At 32.3% G+C, this 20,995-nt stretch overlaps 1 protein-coding gene across 1 annotated transcript in view; it reads right to left on the bottom strand.

The window, feature by feature from the left end:
- Positions 1-20,994, bottom strand: part of LOC145276978 (tetraspanin-3-like) — a 59,869-nt gene extending 38,875 nt beyond the window's left edge. The window contains exon 1 of the mRNA XM_080128546.1: positions 20,679-20,994. Coding sequence (XP_079984672.1) covers positions 20,679-20,738 — 60 coding nt within the window. The 5' untranslated portion in view covers positions 20,739-20,994. The remainder of the gene's footprint in view (positions 1-20,678) is intronic.
- Position 20,995: the final 1 nt, after the last annotated feature.

Below are 20,995 nucleotides of genomic sequence, written 5' to 3'. Positions count from 1 at the left end.
CTCTAATCACCCTTTTAAACCTGAAAGAAAAAAAAAAAAATTAGCGTAGTTTTGTTTTGTTAAAGGGTAATTTAATTATGGTTCATAAACTCATTTTCCCTATCTGAGCTTTCTGGAATATGCAAAGGTGAAAATCAATTCATTATTTTTTTTTTTAAGTAGTGAAAAACTATATTTTCAAAATACATGGATTGATCAAGTTTAGATGCAGTTTGGTAAATAAACTCCATAAGTAAAAAAAAAAAAAAAAAAAAAAAAAAAAAATTTGGCAATGGTCCCATCAATAAGACACAGCAAGGTCACTGTACTAACAAACATCAACAGGATTATGAAAACGGGCAGTAATATAGGATTTAGATTAAATAGAAAGAAACTGCTTTAAATAGATTTTTAAATAATGTTGATTGAATAATTTAACCCGAGTAAATGGTTTATAAAAATGAATGTTTTATATTTATAAGTAGACTAGCGGGAGTACCCGGTATTGCCCGGGGGTTTGGAGGTGTGTGTGGTTTTGAGTAAATCAAAACAAAAGAATAAAAAAAAAAATCGTTGCCCGGGTGTTTGTGTCGGGGTAAAATAAAGTTTTGGTAGGTAAGTATGAAGGATCGAACCCGAACCCTTGAGGCGAAGTTGGAAAGTAAAGTATGGGGAAAAAAAAAAAAAGAAAAAAAGTGCGATGTTAACCACTGGGCCACCACGAAATAGTAACAGAAACATGTTTGAATTTATTTAAATATTAAGAATTGGCAGGTGCCCGTACTTAATGACTTGAGGTCAACTGACTGCGGGGCAGTATTTTATTACTGCAGGGCAACTTTTTTTTTTAGTTTTTTCAAAATGGGGGGGGGGCAGCTCCCCATAAAAAAGGGGATTGTCCAAATTGAATCGCAATTGTTAGATATAAGTCATCAAAGCGGATTGCTTTTGGACGTTCCCGGTGATCGCACCGGGAACAATGTTTTAAGCTTCGTTCTGCTTTTATTATTATACGAAAAAGCCCAATCCACACGCGGCGATCGAAAAATGTTGTATATTTAGCTTTTCAAACTCAGGCAAATTAAATAGACAGGCGACTCGTAGATATTATCATTTAGATGTAATATAAAAAGTCTTAAGCGAGCCGACCGATCGCTTCTCGGAAAAAAGCCTTTCTTGGACATACACAAAAAGCGAACATACACACATTTTCGCTTTTATATATATATAGATTTTCGCCGGTACTAGTGAATGAAATAGTTTTCCAATCAAAACTTAGTGAAAAAATATAATTCTTACATATTTTTCATTAGTTTTTGATTGGAGAGAGGTTTATGTACTATTATATATGTAAAAAAAAAAGAAAAAAAAATTCCAATCGGCTTTTAACATTTTGATCATTCCTTTATTACCAATATCAGTCTGAAATCATCTTCCTGCAACCCGAATCACTAATGTTATGAACAATTCTATATTCAATTGAAAATCATATGGATGCACATTAATCTTTTATATTTTAAAAGAAAAATGTAAGTCTTTTTTCAATTACTTAAAGTATATTTGATAGCTTTAATTTTTAATTAATTAATTTCATTAAAATTCAAATAAAGTTGTCCAGCAGAACTATGAAGACATCCGATCATTCCAAGGATGAACATGCATTAGGAGTTTGTTTAAAGTGAAGCTGGTTTGTGCAGAGCCAGCCTCACTCTCGTCCCAACCAGCCTGATCCAGTGTCAGGCGAGACGCAAAAGCTGGTGCCTTCCAGCATATAGTACTTGATATTCCCAAATAGTCACCCATGATATGGCATAACCATGATGACATGAGTTCTCGATAAATCACCAAGTTAAGCAACGTTGGGCCCAGCCTTATAATTACACACATAGCAAGAATACACGTCACAATAGATATCAGAACTTCCTATGCCTACACCTTTTTCAACATTCACCATTATGGGAGCAAGCAGAAGAGACAAAAGCAATTGCATCTCTTTATCAAGGCATTAACAGGAAAGCAAGTTAGTGATTCAGCACAATAGTCTCTGCTGTAGGCTTAGCCTAACAAAAACAGTGACGAGAAAAGGTGGGAGGATTAGCATGTGATGAGACGAGAGTTAAGGCACAAAGTTTAAAATAAAAAACTTAAAAGTGACAGTTGCACAATATTGTTTGGTCGTATATAAAGTTTTACATGTCTGAGGTATATGAAGATTTTAGAATTATTTGAAAACATTAAAATGAAGTATATAAATGCATCATTGTCTGAACATTTTTCTATTTTGTGAATTATGATTGAGCAATCCAATTTATATCAAGAACATATCATTAGGAGTCAGATTCCGTTTTCAAGAACAGATAGCTTTTAACAGTTAAGTACAAAGTGAATTTATGGAACTATATAAATATACACTGTATACATCGCTTGCATTCTAATATATATATATATATATATATATATATATATATATATATATATATATATATATATATATTACATACACACACACACACACACTTTCTTCATTCTCTCCTGTTGTAGCAAATCAAAATAACTATTGTAACGATATCCATGTTAGTCTCTTGTCAATTATCCTATCAAACACATTCATACCGGCAATCATCCTTATAGAATCTTGAGATCATACAAACGAAACTAATTCTGGCAAAAATATAAATGCTAATTTGTGTTTGGTATTATCAGACATCACAGCTCTGACCAATCATGATTACTAATTGAAAAAAAAAAAAATAAATAAATATTCCATTTTTTTTTTTTTTAAACTTAAGTTTTTAAATTGATTTACTAACATTAAGGCACTAGTAAAATCACACCAAAATATGATAATTACAAAAATATTTTGCTTAATTCATAAAATCGAAAATACCAACACATTCTCATTTAACAAAATAACTTCCAATGTCTTCTATTTCTTGCATATTTCAGATGATCACATTAAGTTATCATAAGCATAGATTTTACCATTTACTTTGTATAATCCGGAGTTAACCCATATTGACTAAATCATCTGTCTAGCTTTGACAAATTATGTTTGTTTATATTTGGCTTAGTCTTCCTTTGTTTATTGGTTTTAAGTAAAAATAAAAAAAATTTTCTATATTTTGTTACAAGGGGCCCATGGCACAGTGGATAGGGGCGTTGAATCTACGGTTCCAGGTGAGAATTGTCTGAAGATAGCAGTTTCAATCCTACCCAAAGCCGGCCAGAGGCTTACTTGACCAACTATGGATGGCAGTAATTGCTGAGAATACAGTTAGATTTGGAGTTTCTATCCCGTCGTGTTTACCACCTGACAAAGGCCAAAGGAATAGTTGGCCGAAACGTAGTGAAACAACTAAGAAAAGATGAGGATAATAGTCTGCAATAAATTAATAGTCATGTATTACTTCCAATAATGTAAAGATCAAGACAACATTATCTCAAAATGAGTTTTATAATAATTTGGTTCAATTAATTTAATGACTAACAATCCTGTAATTAACTTGCAAAATTCTATTTTTAAATCTTAATTTTTAAAAATAGAAGAGTGTGGAAGGAGAATAAAAGTTCTGAATCAATGCAAGTGATTTGGGAGAGAGATTTCCTGGTATTATCTTTCCCATTATATAAGGGCAAAACGACATTTGTGGCATTCATGGATGCAAGAGTCAAATCAATAGAAAAGTTGCTCTTCTGTTATGAAGGAAGAATTATTCTTTCCTTTGCCATCACTAGAAGACAGGAGCATCTGCAGATGACTACGACAAGCAGTCACCACCATAGTCACAGACGGACAAACCATCCCTTTATTTCTTTCTCCTTGTGCTCAAAATTACATGAATGTCAGTTTCCTTTTGTTCTCCACCTAAATTCAATGTGTGGCCCCCAAAATAGAAGACATAAAAACATGATCAGGCGAATTATGCCAATTCCAAAGGGATGGGGGGGGGCATTTAAGGATTTAAGGCAGCAGTTGAAAGTTGTGAATTAACCTCAAGAGAATCTATAAAATTTAAACCTACCTGCTAACTGAAATCGGAGACAAAGCCAACTTTCAACAAACATCAAAACTTAGGTTTATCAACATTTTTCCATTACCGAAGATAAACAAAGGCATCTGCCAACTCTGCACACAAAGGACTTTTGCAACATCATATCTCACTTTGCAAGAGCCACAGACACCAATAATCTATATACCTATAAAGTTGAGGTTTTTTTTTCCTTCCGAAACTGATATTAAAAGCCTACTTTTTCTATTGATATTTATTTGCTTCCCACCAGAGTAAAATATGAGACAAGGTCGTTTTTGTTTTGTTTTTTTGTTCATGTGGGGAGAAAACCCACTCCTCAAAATAGACCCTCTGGAAGTAGACAAACATAAAAATTGCTTTAGCATAGGATTTCCTCTACAATGACTTAAAACAAATTAACTGAAGTGTAACATCTGTTCTGGTGCTACACTGATCTTAATTTATTAAACATGAAATTAATACAATATTATGGCAATGGTTACATAATACAAGATCAAACAAGTTTAGGCATGAAGCCTTTACACTCTGGCCTTTGGGGCTAAAGCCACATACATTTTCTATTAAAAAAATTTTAGGATTAAAAACAAACTACTTAATAGACTCAGTCATGGATATACAAGCGACTACATGAAAGTTAACTAATTTCTTTGAAAAAAAAAAAAAAAAAAAAAAAAAAAGGAGCGTTAACTACTTATTTTATGATTTATTAGATGTTTGAGTTCACTATTACACCGAATTCCATTTCTGCATAGTTCCTACATTTATAATTGCTAAGAATTTAAAATGAAAACGTTCTAGCACATTGATCTATCCATCTTGTGTAAGCAAAAAGTCTACCAAACTCCTGAATATCTAGTCTACAAAGTTGAAATTTGATATTGAAGTTCGGTTTCAATTCTAGCAGATAGTATTAAAATCATTTGTTATACCTTGAAATTATACATTCAAGAATAAAGAATTGGTTCTATAAGAAATCTACAGGAATTAAAATATACTTATGTGTATTTTACAACCGGACAGCGCTAGGTGGCCTGCTAGTTCTATACAATATTCACTATTAACGTTCTTTTCACAAGGTAAGAAATGAATATTTTGTTCCTTCAAAAAATACAAAAGCTAAAACCTTGCCTGTTTGTTTTTAATCTCACTTGCTGCCCACTCAACTGATTTGATTTACAGAATTAAGTGATGGATCCATGTTTCATCCATTATCATATGGACACTAATTTTTTTTGCAAATATTCTAGATTGACTCATTCTTATTCAATAGACTTAAATGTGGTACCATTTTGAACATGGTCTTTTCATGCAAAATTGTGAATACACTGCCATTAACTCCAGCGATCTAACGTAACTAATTTATGAGGTGTAAACTTGTTTGAAACAATCACTGAATTTGGACGATCCATGAATAAGCATCATTTGTGTCTGTACAATCTGATTTAAAGTCTACATACCACATCTTAATTGTTTCTAATGGAGCAGAGTCTGAATAACACCCCTTCCCCTCTCGGAATCAGAAAGTTCTTCATTAACAAGAAATTCACATTTTTCCATTACTTTGGAAAGTTGGAACAGTAGCTTCACTTATACAACTAATTTGTAGACTAATCCAATTGGATTCCAATTTTAAGGTTAGTACTTTATAAAATATGGAATTTTTTCGTGGTGCCATCTATCAGATCAGAGACTTGATGTGTTATGTACAAAAGATTTTACATAAATAGTAAATTTGAAAATGAACATTACAATTTAGATTTAATTCTACAAAATATCCAATAAGAATATGTGGTTAAAATTTGAATCTAGATTAAAATCTCAGACAATGCCTAATTTAAATCTACAATAACCATAAAATTAATGGTTAATTTCTATCAAATCTGATTTGAGTCGATTAGATTTTCTTTTATTTAAACCAAGCCTTGAATGTATTTATCAAATTCTGCTTGTTATTAAAGTACAGTCGATTTTTGAATAAATTCCGGAAAGATAACTTCAACCAAATTATGTTTAATCTGATAAATGATTTTATTTAATCATAAATAAAAAAAAATCTGCCGGGGATGCAAGAGACATTTTCATTGGTCGGCGAAATTCAAAATTTCAGTTTTAATAGATATGACAACAGGTCATGTAAGTACATAGAACAGTGAAACTGCAAGTGAAGGTGATACTCATCCAATTCCAATCTCACTTGACGAAAACCTCGAACGATTGATGAGGTAAGCAGATTACTGATAACCTACCTAGGTGTATCTACATGATACAGTTCTTAATCGAATTAATCAACAGATAAATATTTTAAATGCTGTCATTTTTCATTTGATTTAAGAGGATCAGTATTCAAATTGTAGCCATGCTCATAGGATCATTTGTAATGGTATCCTTGCTTGAAATATCATGATATTCTATAAGTGTACAACCCAAGCAATACCAGATATTTCCAATTCCAGAGAAAATAAATTTAAAAAAATTTTAAAAAAATTAAATAGTATATTCTTTTCTTTCTTGCAATCAACTAAAATTCAAAGATCGCCATCCAAAATGACAGCTCTAGTAAAAACGAGTTTGAAGAGGATTCAATTTTGAATCATACCACTCGTCACTGGAAATCTAAAAATTAAATAAAAACTGGGATAAAGTTGCTCTCCAAGTAAGGAGATCCCAACTTTTTTTTTTTTTTTTGGGAGGGAGGGGGGAAGAGTTGAATTCTTTTTCTCCTGTAGGTTTCCTTTTCTAGTATTTATATTTTATTTCAACTAATTCAAAAGTTGAAGGGAAATTTTTTAAATAGATATAGGAAAGGAGGGGGGGTATTTTGGTAGCGTGTATATAAAGACAGTCACCCCCTTATCAAACTATAGTCATAAAAAATAAGAAACCCAACCAGGATGGTCAACTCTAACCAAATAAGGCCTACTATCTAGAGTTTGCCCTTTTGTATTTGATTGGAAAGTGTGTTCTTAGAATGTGAAAAATTAAATAAAGTTCTGAACTTATTTCCATGTGAAATAAGTACAATAGAATTCACATGTAACCATGAGATGAAAACATTTTAAAGGCTAAACAATGAGGTTCGATATACTCATTTAAAAATATAAAATTCAATTTGCTACCAAAATTTAGTAACAACTCTTATTTGACGCAAGTTATTTATCAACATGAATTAGAACAAGGACATTAAGGACATTGCCAAGGTTGCTGTAAAGATAGGCTCCCTCCATCGTGCTAGAAAATTAAACTAGAGAGTATCCTATACCTTTACAAAGCCACAATTCACCCATGCATGGAATATTGTTGCCACATTTGGGCTGGTGTATCTAGCACTAGTCTCACTCTTAGCGTTTAACACACAAATCTAATATTGTCAAAGCTCCAACTTCTGTTCCATTGCTACAATGGTGCATCCCTCAGCCTGCTTTACAAGTATTTTAATGGAATGTGCTCTGATGAACTCCATGAACTTGCCCCCCCCTCAACGTACATACTCAACATGCAGCAAAATCTCACCCTCCCTATTAAGGTCCCTAGATGCCATAGTTTCCTACTCCAATAGTTTCTTCCCTAGAGTTTGAAATTCCAGTTTCCGACTGTACTGATCTTCGGAAGTTTGAATGTAATGTGAACAAACATCTCTGCTCAACTCCCTCAGTTAGAAATAATCCTAAATAGTAGCCCCTTATGTCCAAGTAGCAATATGCCTTGCTTAGAGTGAAAAGTAGTGCTAACCTTAAATTCAAAAGTTATGTAGACCACTAGACCTACAAACCAGAACAAAGGAAGCAGAAGAGCAGACAATTCTGAAGAAGACATGTCATAATAGTATTCATAAGGTATCAAAACAGCGACTTTAAGACCACTAGACCAACACAAGACTAGCAACATCACATCAGGGTGGAGAGATGAAAGCCAATCAAATTACCGATATACTTCTAAGCCTTACCAAGAAACTTCAAATGAGATTTTCACTAGCCCAAATGTGATAACAGTACTCCACAGAAGGTCAGATTCTTAATATTGATTAAAAATTAACTTCCAAAGGTTGAATTGTCAAAAGACAAGGCCAAATAAGGCATAAAAGCATTATCTTTCAGTGCTCAAACTATTTACTTTATCTGACTTCTTAATTAAAAGGTGAAGAGCTTTTGTTTCCCATGGCTACAAACTTGTAAAGAAAAAAAAAAAAAAAAAAAAAACATTAAAATTTATTCAATAAATTTTGTAATAGACATTTTAATTAAATTATTTATTTAAACTTCAAAAGTATGAGAAGTTTGTTTTATAGAAATCACATTTGTCAGTATCCCAGAAGTTTTGTTACCTTGGTGATACCAAGGGAGCAGATATTAGTGCGATTACAAGAGTTAGGAATGGATGGTGCAAATTCATAGAACATTTATCACTACTAATCAACAGAGTCATACTACTGTCAAGGAAGAGCAGGGATATGCAGAAGTGAAACCTGGTTAGTGAGGGTTGAGGACATGTGTTGCATGGAGTGGAATGATACGAGAATGATATGGATGTACAATGCCAATCTTAAATTATAGATTGGAGGATTTTAGATGAAGATTAAATCGGGATAGTATAAAGAGAAGTGTGCAGAAAACTAGACAAAAAGGTTTGGTCATGTTGAAAGATGGGACAAAAGGTTTTGGCTTTGATGTAGAATAGTGCAGATAGAAGGCTTTGTTCCCAGAGGAAGGCAAAGGAAAACATGGGACGACAACAGGATATTTTTAAGGGAAAGATGGATAAATAAAGACTTGGGCAGAGATATGTTAGTTTGGAAGTCAATTTCTAAAAGTCATCCAACACATGTAAAACTGAATATGCGTCATGAAAAATTTTGATGGCTAAAAATGAAGAGAACAATGTACACAAAAAACTTAATTGATCAGTTTTACTAAGCAAAACCATATAACTACATTTTAGAAACTTATTAAATTATTTGTAAAAAGTCTGAATCCAAATCAATTCTAATTTTAAAAATTCCAAATGGCAAGATTAATTTTAATGGTGTCACAGAACCAAATTTTTTACAGCTTTATGGAAATCGCTCCAGACAAGGCATGAAGCCCCCAGTCTGCAATAAGAGTAAAACAGTCTGAAATTCTTTAAGAGAAGCTACTGGAATAAGAACCGTATTATAAGTAGGGCTGTGACAAGAGCATATTCTTTTCATTGTTTTGACTCAGGTATATATCCATTAATATACTACAATTTTATATAGACTGATGTAGTTCTCAGTTGATTGACCATATCTTAATGTGTCGGATATATACTTAAAACAATGAAAAGAATATTCTGTTGTCACAGCCCTAATTATAAGGTATCAAAACAGCGACTTTAAGACCACTAGACCAACAAGCTGGAACAAAAGTAGGGAATAGATCAAAATTTTGAACACATGCCATAATAGGATTGAGAGGAAAAAAAAAAAAAAAAAAAAAAAAAAAAAAAACAGCAACATCATGTCTGCAAGAAATGATGTGCAGAGCCAACCAATTACCGATACAATTCTGAACCTTATCAAGAACCCTTAAAGGAGACAGATTCACCAGCCACAATACAACAGTACTTCCATACAAGGTCAGATTTGTTGATCAAAAACAAGCAGAAATGCGAGAACGTGTTTAGAGTGATAGAACTAACTTTATGAGAAGCAGAAGGAGCAATGGACCTAATGTATGAACTCCAAGAAAGATTTGAGGAGATCAAGAAATTTGAGATTCAATTTCTCTTCACGGCAAAAAAAAAAAAAAAAAAAAAAAAAAAGGGGGACATACCTATGATTAAAGGGCAGGAGCAGAGTCTTAAATCGATTAAATAAAACAAGCCATTTTGTACCCCAATCCATAACCGAAATCACATCAACTTCTAAAACTTACTGCATATTCCAACTGCTCCCAGGGACATGTTGGAGAAGTAACATTAGAATGGAGTGATATTAGCAAAGATGTTATTTTGCTGGAAAAGATACTTAATATATCATGTATTTAAAATACTGGATTTCTTTTTAAGTATAGAAGGAGTTTAATACTCAAGACAAATTTGATAAGAAACTTATAGATTAAAATAATTTCATCTTGTTCTCAGATTTGTTAGCAAACAAGTGTGCTCTGAGATATACATTTAAATCTTCACAATTTCTATAATTGTTTGCGACCATTTCAACATAACCAAAATTTTTAGCATTGATGTGATAAGGGATGCATAGAACAAAGCCACAAACAAAGTGCTTTCACTAAGACGATGAATCATATAAAAAATATTGTAACAATGGCTGAAGTACATGAATTACACCTTCATATACACACACTATTCTCCAAATCTGCCCCCAGCAACTACTGGCTATAGACAAAATGTAGGCACCGCCAAAAATGGCCGCAAAATCAAGTTGTTTTTTAAAACTAAATTACATTTATTAAAATCCATTATTTCTGAGTAACTTTTTTTTTCCAGAAAGGTAAAACCCTGAATTTTATCATAGAAAACAGAATAATGTAAAACTTTTTCTACTATTTTTAATTCAATTTTAAATGTTAAATTTTCCCCAAAAGTTAATTGACATTTTTTGTCTTGCACAAAAAACGTACTTAAATATTTAAAAAAAGGTTTTTGAAATAATTTATTTATTGTCTAACTAAGATTTAAGATGATTTTCTAAGAGAATACGCAAAAATATTATAATATAAGTACCTGAATTTCAAATAATTCCACTTATTCATATAGGTAACCAGATATTTCGCGTCGATGTAGAGTCTAGATCGACACTGTTTACGTTTGCGTTTGATAAGAAAACTATGGAAGACCAAACAGGCCAAAAAAAAACTTATTTTTCAGTGACGAAAATTTCAATGTATTATTAAGCTGAGGCTGGCCAGTACCAGATGGGTGACCACTTGTATGAGTTTGGTTTTTAATGTGTATGTGTGTGGGGGCCAGGCTCTCCAAAATGGGGGGGGAGGCAATTTAAAGCAGAATAAAAAACAATTATTTCAGCGCGTTTGCTCCACCGTAGTCGAAAGGCGGCAAACGTTTTCAAACGGGATCAAAAAAAAATGATACTATTTTTAACACAAAGGGCACAATATTTATCGGATTTTTTTTTTGTATTGATTATTCAAAGCATGCCCTGTTTAATAATGGTCATGCATTATTCGGCTCGCTAAAAAAAAAAATTGTTAATTTATTTATCAAAAATTTTAAAATGGCTTTTTTCGTATAAATATTAAAAAAATTTTTTTTTTGTTTTGCTTAACTTAAATTAATTATTTTACTTAACATATTCACCGAATTTCACACTTCAAAACTCAAAAGCGGGATAATTAAACACAATCGAAGTTCTGATATTCAGACGTCAAAATAAGGTATGCAAACAATTTTTTTTTTTTTTTTTTAAATCTATAATTCTGTCCCTTACAACAACACAATGTTTTGTTCAGTTTCAGATGATTATTTTAAGCATATTTGTTCCCACTTCAAAACAAGGGGGGGGGGTTGTAAGCAAAAAAAAATATATATATAAATATCGTTTATGAAAAATAAGTACACTGTTATAAAGTTCATTCTTCTCTTAATAATCACTGAAAATTTCGTATTGATCGGATAATTATCTGATTTTTGGTAGATTTTTAAAAAGACAGTCCGTCAAAAAGTACTGAACTGCCCCCCCAGTTTTGGCGGTGCCTACAAAATGTCATGAAAAAGATTTGGCTCTGATGAAAATGGAGTTTTTGAAATTAGTAATAGTTTTAGTGAAGCACTACTTTTGAGAGGCATGCCTGAGGTTTAGGATGCTGCAAGGGTGAATTTAATATGCAAATGAAATGAAAGCGAGTAATATAAACATTAATTTTGGCATATGGGGCAGTTTGAAATTCGGCTCGTTGGAATGTGTACCAAAGATAGTGTAAAGAAAGATGAAAATATTTATGCCTGTCAACTAGCGCTAGAAAAGACCGATTTTGACAATCATTACAGTATTTCAGCAGATCTAACAGCACATCACAAAAGTTATCTTACAGAATTCAATGAAAATGTGATAGCAGAATCAAACTTATTGGAGGCAAGACAAATCATTAAAAATTAAAGCATTGAATTAAAACATTGGAATTAGTGTATCGCTCTAGAGACTTTATGTAAAGTTTACTTTTGCCTAAGTTGTTTTAGTTAGGCCCAGAACTTGAGTGATGTGCTCCATCATTTGCATCAATTCTCCCCGGCTTTTTTTTTTTTTACATTTTAGTTGTGAAATAAAAGGAATTTATTGTTAACAATTTAAAGCTAAATGGAGTCAAAGACTCAAGAGCAGCAAATAAGAAATTGTGAGCACAATAAAATGTGAAACTTATTTTCAGTTGCATTTGTAGATTTCAGCGACAAGAAACAAGGTTATAAAAACACTAGTTTTGCCCATTAAAATCTTATGTCGCACTTTCAAATTGCCATGCTTTTTCATTTCCTTATTTCAGTTGAAATTCTCAGAAATAAAGGGGCCTTTTCCTAGGTGTTGACACTTGATCTATGAGATCAATAGATATTTGAACATTCCATTAAAATTATCCTTTACCAAGATGTAAAAGAGAACAACTTCACCAATTGACCATTTGAGTATGTTAGAAACCTTGTGACTACTTGAACAGCACTTAGATTTTTTTTTTTTTTTTTTTTAAATCAGTCTTCCGATGTAGGTTTATCAGCAACATTTTTAGAAATATTTTGATGTACAATCACAACTATTTTGAACGTTTCAAAAGGAGTGACAATTAAACAAAGACATTCTCAACAAATTAATTTAATCAGAATGGATAAATTGTATTGAATAGGATCATCTCTTCTATAATTGAACAGGTGCACAATAGATTAGAGAGCTGCAGCCATTATAAGTTTTATTTTGAGGTGCCTACCAAACTAATTAGTAGGGATGAAATAAACACCTTTTCCAACAGCATTAGTAAAAATGATGCTTTTTTTAAGTAATGGCTTTCTCCTTGATAGACTCCTTTGCTATAATAAGCTCCTAGGATTGAATTTCACTTCAAACCTGAAATATCAGACAAATATTATAATTGCTGGAAAAATAGTTTTATCACTACTGCTCCGGAAAAGCAGTAGGTTCGATCCTCTACTTCCATAAGAATCATGATATGTCCTAAGATGGAGTACAACGGGGTGGTGGCACTCGACATGCTTTGCAAATGCAGGATATCTTTCCTACAATCCCACCTACAGAAAAAGTTGCTAGTCTTTCTCTACTCAGCTCCAGTCACTGGCTTCTTGTAAATCAGCCAAAGCAAAAATTCTAGCTACAACCACTGCAAAGAACTTTCTGTACCTAAAACACAAACAGAACTTCCATAGAGAAAGTTTCTAAGAACTTCCCATCTGTGGAATATATCACTAGACTGCTTCCCTGCTGACTACAACATGGTAGTCAGCAAGTCAAATTACTTGTAGAGCCATCCTCTTAAACTTTGCCCTTCCCAATTTTATAGTATTGGTCATCTGACAATACCATTAACACTCATCCTTATGTGGTTTTTGGGGCTTGGTAAATGGTGACTCATTACTATAAAAGAGATACAAAATTTGCTGTTTGATAAAATACCAATAATGACAAACAATGGATATTTATATTGCAATTTCCATAGATTAGATTACTCACTATCAGACAGGACGGTTTTCCCTACAAAATTAAATTTTTAATTCACCTTTACACTGAAAATAGCATTTTCTTTTTAAATTGACACCAATTGTATAAAGTTATACTACCAAATAGTCAGTAAAAAATTTAAAAACATTGATACAGACATTTGTAAGGAATATTAAAAACAAAATTAACCTTTAATGAGGATTTTTATTAGAATAGGAAATAAATCTCAGTAATCTGTTTACATTTAGCATAGAATGTTTGCCAGTGAAAAAAAAAGAGAAAAAAGTGATCAAAGTCAATATTTCCAATAGATGACGTTATTTTGACTTATAAATAAAAATTATGAGAAGAGATTAAGTAGTCAAGAATTAGGACAAGTAACTTACAATCTCCTTAAATCAAGCTTTTAATTGAAAAAAAAAAAAAAAAAAAAAATTAATTATTCAATTGATAAAGAATGTTGAAGCAATTCTTACGGCAACTGATAATGGAATCATAGACACTATTTGTTAGACTTCAATTTATCAAGTTGTAGACACTTAACCTATCATCGAGGTCAGGGATATATATATAGATATATATATTATATATGCGCGTGTCACCCCTACACTGATGATTGCGTAAGCATGATAGTGTCTATAAGTATAAAAAATTGGTTAATTATAATTATCAAGCCATGGCTTTGTTTGGTGGCCCCGAGGAAAAGGCTTAGCAAATGCAGCAAAAGGTGGCTATCTCATGACCAGTAGGAATTCTCACCTATACTGATGATAGCATAAGCATGAAACTAGTGTCTAAGTATACAAAATAATCACACTTCAAATTGACAGAATACTTGTGAACAACTACCATCATGTATGAGCAGAAATGATTGAAAACAAAATAAGGCACCAACAAAACACTAATGTCAGTACATCACTATGGTAGCAAGACAAACTACATACAAATCAAAAACTGATCTTATTCCATGTATGCAGCAGTGCTCACCCTAGGTAGGGAGAACCGGTTTTTTTTGTTTTTTTTCCAAAGGAGCGAGTGCCATGGGAATGACATTCACAAGCGGTTCTTGTAGGGAGGTGTCGCCATTCACCTACATACAGCACCTGGTATTCCCAAATGATCACCCATCTGATACTGACCATGCTCAATGTTGCTTAACTTTGATCTTAGAACAGGATTATGCCATCTATATATATATTAGTAATTTATAATATATATGGCGATTAAGCTACACTGAATATTCTGCGTTTCATCCACTATAGGATTCGTCAGGCTTATGCGCGAATTTTGTGGTTGCTTCTTGTTTTTATATATGTTGAGGATTTCTAGTTAGCCAATCAGCTTTCTAGTATCCACCGCGCCCCAACCACAAAATTCACGCATAAGCCTGACGAATCCTATAGTGGATGAAACGCAGAATATTCAGTGTAGCTTAATTGCCATATATATTTTATAAATTACTAACTAGCTCTACCTACATATTGAGCACTTTTGTATATTAAATTTATGTGAGTAAATGTAGTTATATATATATATATATATATATATATGAAGGATAAAATACTTCATTACAATCAGATGGCAGGATCTTATCTGGCACAAAGTTCTGCATGAACTTTTTGGTGAACCAGCAAACCATGAGAAATGCTTTCCATACGAGAAATTAGAGAATTCCAAAGAACCTACTGAACATACAGCTGGCCTAAGACAGGAAAAGTTGATCAGCATAAATTCAAAAACAAATACAGTGGAGAACTCTAGTCTACAATATTTCACGAAACTGGAACACTCCGGCCAAACAGCTTGGGCACTGTAGTATTTAGAGTAATCACAGATGTCATTGTCAAGTGTCAACTAGTATATCCATCAGTCTCCAGAGATTAAGGTGCCAATTATGATTACACACCAACATTTACTGTCAGATTTAATATTTTCTAAAGAATTAATGATTTGAAAAAAAATAAAAATAATGGACCTGCTACACTAAATATTTAAAATCATCTCCCATAAGAACTAGGGAGTAGCAGGAGAATGTCAGTTGAATCAGAGTTCAAAAGGTCAAGGTTATTTTAGTCAAAGAAAGAAATTAAAGAGCAATATTGGTCCTTGGTATAATCTAAAAAAAATTTTAAGATTTTAATTTTACTTCATGCAAACTCTGTAAAGACAATTCTTGTAAGTTTCAATGAAAACTCTACTTCAATTATCATTTAGAAGAGACCGAAAAAGTAGTCTTTTTGTTATGATCTCTATATTGTCAATAAAAATACATGGGGACTAATTTGCTTCAAAGTTAATTTAAATTTTGAAGAGCATTTTTGCTAAAACGGGGAATATATTCCTCAACAATATAAAATCGAATGTTTCCAAAATTTCCAAAATAGCCATAATTTCATGTTTTAAAGAATGAAATGGTATGAGAGGGGGGGGGATTCAAGGAGTCGGTTTTATTGTTACCGATAGGTTTGGTCCTACAATATTCTAAATTTAGAATTTTTTCTTGAACCATGTCTTTTTGCAAACAATTGAAATAAAACCTATTTTGCTTCAGTCTTCAAAAATTTGTTCAAGTTTTGATCTTCACAGCATATATTTTTTATGTTATCACAGGCAACTTGTACAGTTCTCTATGCCAGTTTTCAGATATGCAAATCCTACTTACAATATATTAAGATAATTTACTTAAATTATAACCACTGGAATGTTTTTTCCGGTTAAAAAGTCAGCCATTTTATTACTTTGTAAAAAAAAAAAAAAAAAAAAAAAAAATTATATATATATATATATATATATATATATATTTTCTGTCTTTAAATTACTTTGCTGTTTATCAAGTATTATCAAAACTTGAATTTAACGCCCAGCTACACCAACTAGCAAAATACAGACTAATTTTTTTTTTTACTTATGCAACTAGATTACTTGAACCATGAAAATGTGAAAATACAAAATCTTAAATCTTCAAATCAACTATACAAGTGAAAGTTATACATGAATTTTACAAAACAATTCAAATTGAATTAATATACATTGCCATATTGAAATATTTTGGACAAGGATAAAAATCCTTGATAAGAATATCATTTTATGATGAGAGGCATTGTCTTATTGTTTGATGTACAACTGACAAGTGAACTTTAAGTTTCATTGATTTTTACTGAAATTAATATTGACTTCATACATTTTCTTTTCCTCCTCCCGCTTTCCATCAAAATATTTGGGTCAATAATTAATCAAGCTTTGGTCCCTCACTTTACAGCTGCTAAACTTCTGACCGACCAACAATATGGATTTAGGCAAGCCCATTCTACAGCAGATATCCTAATTAATCTCTGAACGTATATACGATTCACTGGACAAAGCAGGGGAGAGTAACAGGATTTCAGGAAAATCAGATCATACGGTATCACTGGACAAATACATAATTAAATTCTTAAAAGAATTCAGGTTGTCCTCGGTTATACAGCTAAATATGATAAGTCTAGGTGTACCTCAGGGGGGGGGTACATCCTTGGACCTTTATTCCTAATAAAGATAAATGACCTCCCTAATAAAATTGTCTCAGAGATGGATATTTGCTGATGACACCACGCTCTATAACGGGTACGAAAGGAAAACAAATGGACACATATCTAAGGAAATGGCAGATACATTAGAGGAAAACCGCCAATCTGTAGTGGAATGAGGACAAAAATGGATGGTCACATTCAATGCTGCCAAGACTAAGTTTGTTTTCTTCAAGAATTACAAGAAACCTTTCCAACCACTAATAGCTATGGCTAAAGATACATTACCTGAAAGTAATTCTTTCAAACTCCTCGGCTTAGTGTTCACAAGGATTGGCCTAACGTTCACAGAAGTTAGAACAGATACATTGAGAGCATTGCCAAGGTTGCTGCGAGGAAGATGGGCTCTCTCTACCATGCTAGAAAGTTACTTATGCCTGAAAGTATCCTGTACCTCCCCAAGGCCACTATTCGCCCATGTATGGAGTATGGTCACATTTGGGCTGGCGCATCAGCTACTAGTCTGGACAGGATTCAAAAGAGTTCCAACATAATAGGTCCTGAACTGTCATCCAAGCTTCAACCTCTGTCCCATCGACGAAATGTTGCATCCCTCTGCCTGTTCTATAAGTATTTTGATGGTAATGTAAACAGACATCTTGCTGCTCAACTCCCTACATAGTATCCCTGCAACTTATGTCCCCGATAGTAGCCCACTACAAAGTGGCACTGTGCCTTGTTTGGGGTGAAAATGGAACTTACAATTGTCTAAATTGAAATTATTGTCAAGACAGCTTTAAAAGTTCAACTTAATGTTGAAAAGGAACAGTACATTTATTATATCAGGACAAATATTTTCACACCAAAATTTGGATAGAAACCAAAGAAATGTACAATAACGATACAATTGAATCTAAAAGTTAACGATGTAAATAAATTACAGCGAATTTTTTCTTTTTTTAAAAAGGTAACATTTTGCCCTTTGCCTCCACGCTGCCAATGGAAGAATAAGGTTCTATATTTATGCGGTTTACCTGTCACCCCCCCCCCACACACACACACAGGAAAAGTAGTTCAGTCTTTAGAATAAAGGTCAATTTACTCTATAAATTGAAAATAGGCAACTATTTTAGTATTTGAGATAAAATGGTTACTCGTTCTCCTACAATTATGTGATCAAATAGGTGACCAATTTACGAGTTTATACAGTTAACTGAAACTCATTGAACGAGTGTTGACGTGTACTAATACTGTACAAAAATAAAAAGTATTTTCCAGTTGACAGCACGAGGGCAAAGAGTAAAAGAGCTGCGAAGTCGAACCCAAGAATGCTCAGAGTTGAATTTGGGCATTTTCCAGAATAGCCAACAAGAAAGGGGGGGGGGGTAAAAATATAGAGCAAGAAGCGTTGTCAAAGGCAAGCTAAGCTACTCTTCCCTACTTTAATAAGTTTTGCGGGGGGGGGGGGTTACCCTTATTTGAAAGGGTTTACTTAAACAGTAGTGTTGGTGTAAAGCCTGTAAAGTTGGAAAACAAAATGTTAAATCGAATATTTAAAAAAATACTGGTCTACTAGAAACACGTCCAATAAATCGTTCGAAAATGTAATGTTCTACTAGTATTGTTTAATTTTCGATATTTGAGCAATTTATCGAGGGTCCAAATAGCTGTAACGAAATAAATCGCTATTCTTTCAGTTCTGAGACTTGTGTTAAGATAGAGTCGACAAATCGATTTTTTAAATATGTGGTTTTAATTGTCATGTCGAAAATATTAATATCCAAAAATTACGGAAACACTGTTTTTAGTAAAAATCGCTAAGGCTAAAATGTTGGTCACCATTAAAGTAGCAAAAAGGGAAATAAGTATGCCCTGAAATCTCAATCTTCAAAGTGTTCATATCTAGAGAAATTACAATTTCCCAATTTTCCGTAAGATTTACTTTTAATTATAAATAATTTTCTACTCGATGAATTTTCGTAATTTTTTGATTACGTACTATTTTTGACACGACAATTAAGCAAGTAATGTTGTTTTTTTTTAACCACATTTAAAAAAAAAAAAAATAAATAAATAAATATAGATATGTCAACTATCTTAACACCTAGACTTTACATTACAAAGTAGATAGTTTAAAAACTAGTTACAACTAAACTTGTTCAGATTAACTCATGCTTTTGGTAAGATTGTTCACCTTTTTATTGTTGGCAAAGAACAAAAGATTTTAAGAGACAATGATTTTCTTGAACTTTTCAACTCAAAGACGGCTACAACTGAAGCGTTATCTTAACCAAATTATTTCTAGTTTTTATAACAGTTTAACTATCAACAACACGATATTATAACCTAATTATTAGGATATCGTTTGGTCATGTAATTTTCATAAACCTTTAATTTGGTTCCAATTGCAGCTATCTTAAACTTGATCAGCGACAAAAAAGATCAATAATAAAATACGATTTCTGAAAACAAAACAAAAAATAAATAAAAGCGTCTACTATTAGTAATAGTATTACCTGTAAATGTCAAATTATTAAAAGATGCTGATTAAACCAAAGCTGAAGGTGCATTTAAACGACAGAAAATTTGTTTTTGTACAAGTTTGTTTAATGTTAGTTTTAACGGTGCTAATGCAGAGAGTGATCCGGCGGATCACTGATCCGCGCTATTTTTTTTTTAAATCGTATTTCCACGTTTAAAGTTTTATGATTTTTTATTCAATTGTAAGGTTAAAGTACAGAATAGGTACAAAACACCCTTCCCATGTTAAGAATGGCCTTTTAAATAACGTTATTATTTCAGCACGGATCACTCTCTGCATGAGTACTGTTTTAACTGTACCTACTCAGTGTTGCAAGAGATTTCCATTTATTTTTTTTAATGGAATTCTGAAACAAAAATGAGCACTTCTGCATTTACAAACCGTGCTTTTTATTTGGGGGGAGGGGGGTAGTAGATAGGATGTTATGGTTAATTCAATTTTTACGGTATCTCGTTTAGATTGTTAGGAGAATACTGAATAGCTAACAAAGCCTCTAAGTTAAAGTAAAGAATACGTTTGAGAAACGTAAATGCATTCTGGTGGATTTGATTTCGTAGTTATATTTCGATAGAAATATAGTTTGATATTTTGCTGTTGTATTTTTTCAACAATTCGATGAATAAAAAAAAATTTAAATCAGGTATATCAGAGAAACAAAATAAAATAGTTACAATCTTATTAATAAATTAGTTTTGAGTCCCCCCCCTCTGAATAGACTAGATATGTATTTTTCTATTTTGATAAATATTCCTAAGTTTAATACAAACAATGAAATACTCAGTTCTTAACAAAAACAATCACATGTATATTAATTTATTTGATTAAATAAAATAAAAATAAATAAAAATAACAGAAGTTAAATACGAATGAATTCATCGTACAAAGAAGTGGCTTTCGAACCCTTTAAAACATTTGAAAATGCAAGTATTTATACATAAAAATCAAAAATAAACATAACTTACCCAAAACAATAGACACAGCGCGAATAAACACCATTTTGATAAACTACTACTTAAAGACATTCTTGTTGCTGTTTTTGTTGACGACGATGGAAAAATGTTTTTCTTTCGTAAAAAGATTACGACGATTCCAAGTAACAATTAATGTTTTTAAACGTTGTATATCAATTTTAAATAACAACGAATCAGATTATCTTTTTCTTTAAATCGTTGATACGAAAGAGCGTTTGCAGCGCTAACTTTCAAAACACCAAACACGACTTTACTTCCTAATAAATAGTAGTTGGATGAGTTCCCGAAAAATCCCGTCATGTGATGGC

This window comes from Euprymna scolopes, chromosome 5, assembly GCF_053919585.1.
Source record: "Euprymna scolopes isolate OS-2025 chromosome 5, ASM5391958v1, whole genome shotgun sequence".
NCBI classification, from domain to species: Eukaryota; Metazoa; Mollusca; class Cephalopoda; order Sepiida; family Sepiolidae; genus Euprymna; species Euprymna scolopes.
The sequence above is the reverse complement of the archived record's forward strand: the minus strand, read 5'-3'. Positions and strand labels throughout refer to the sequence as shown.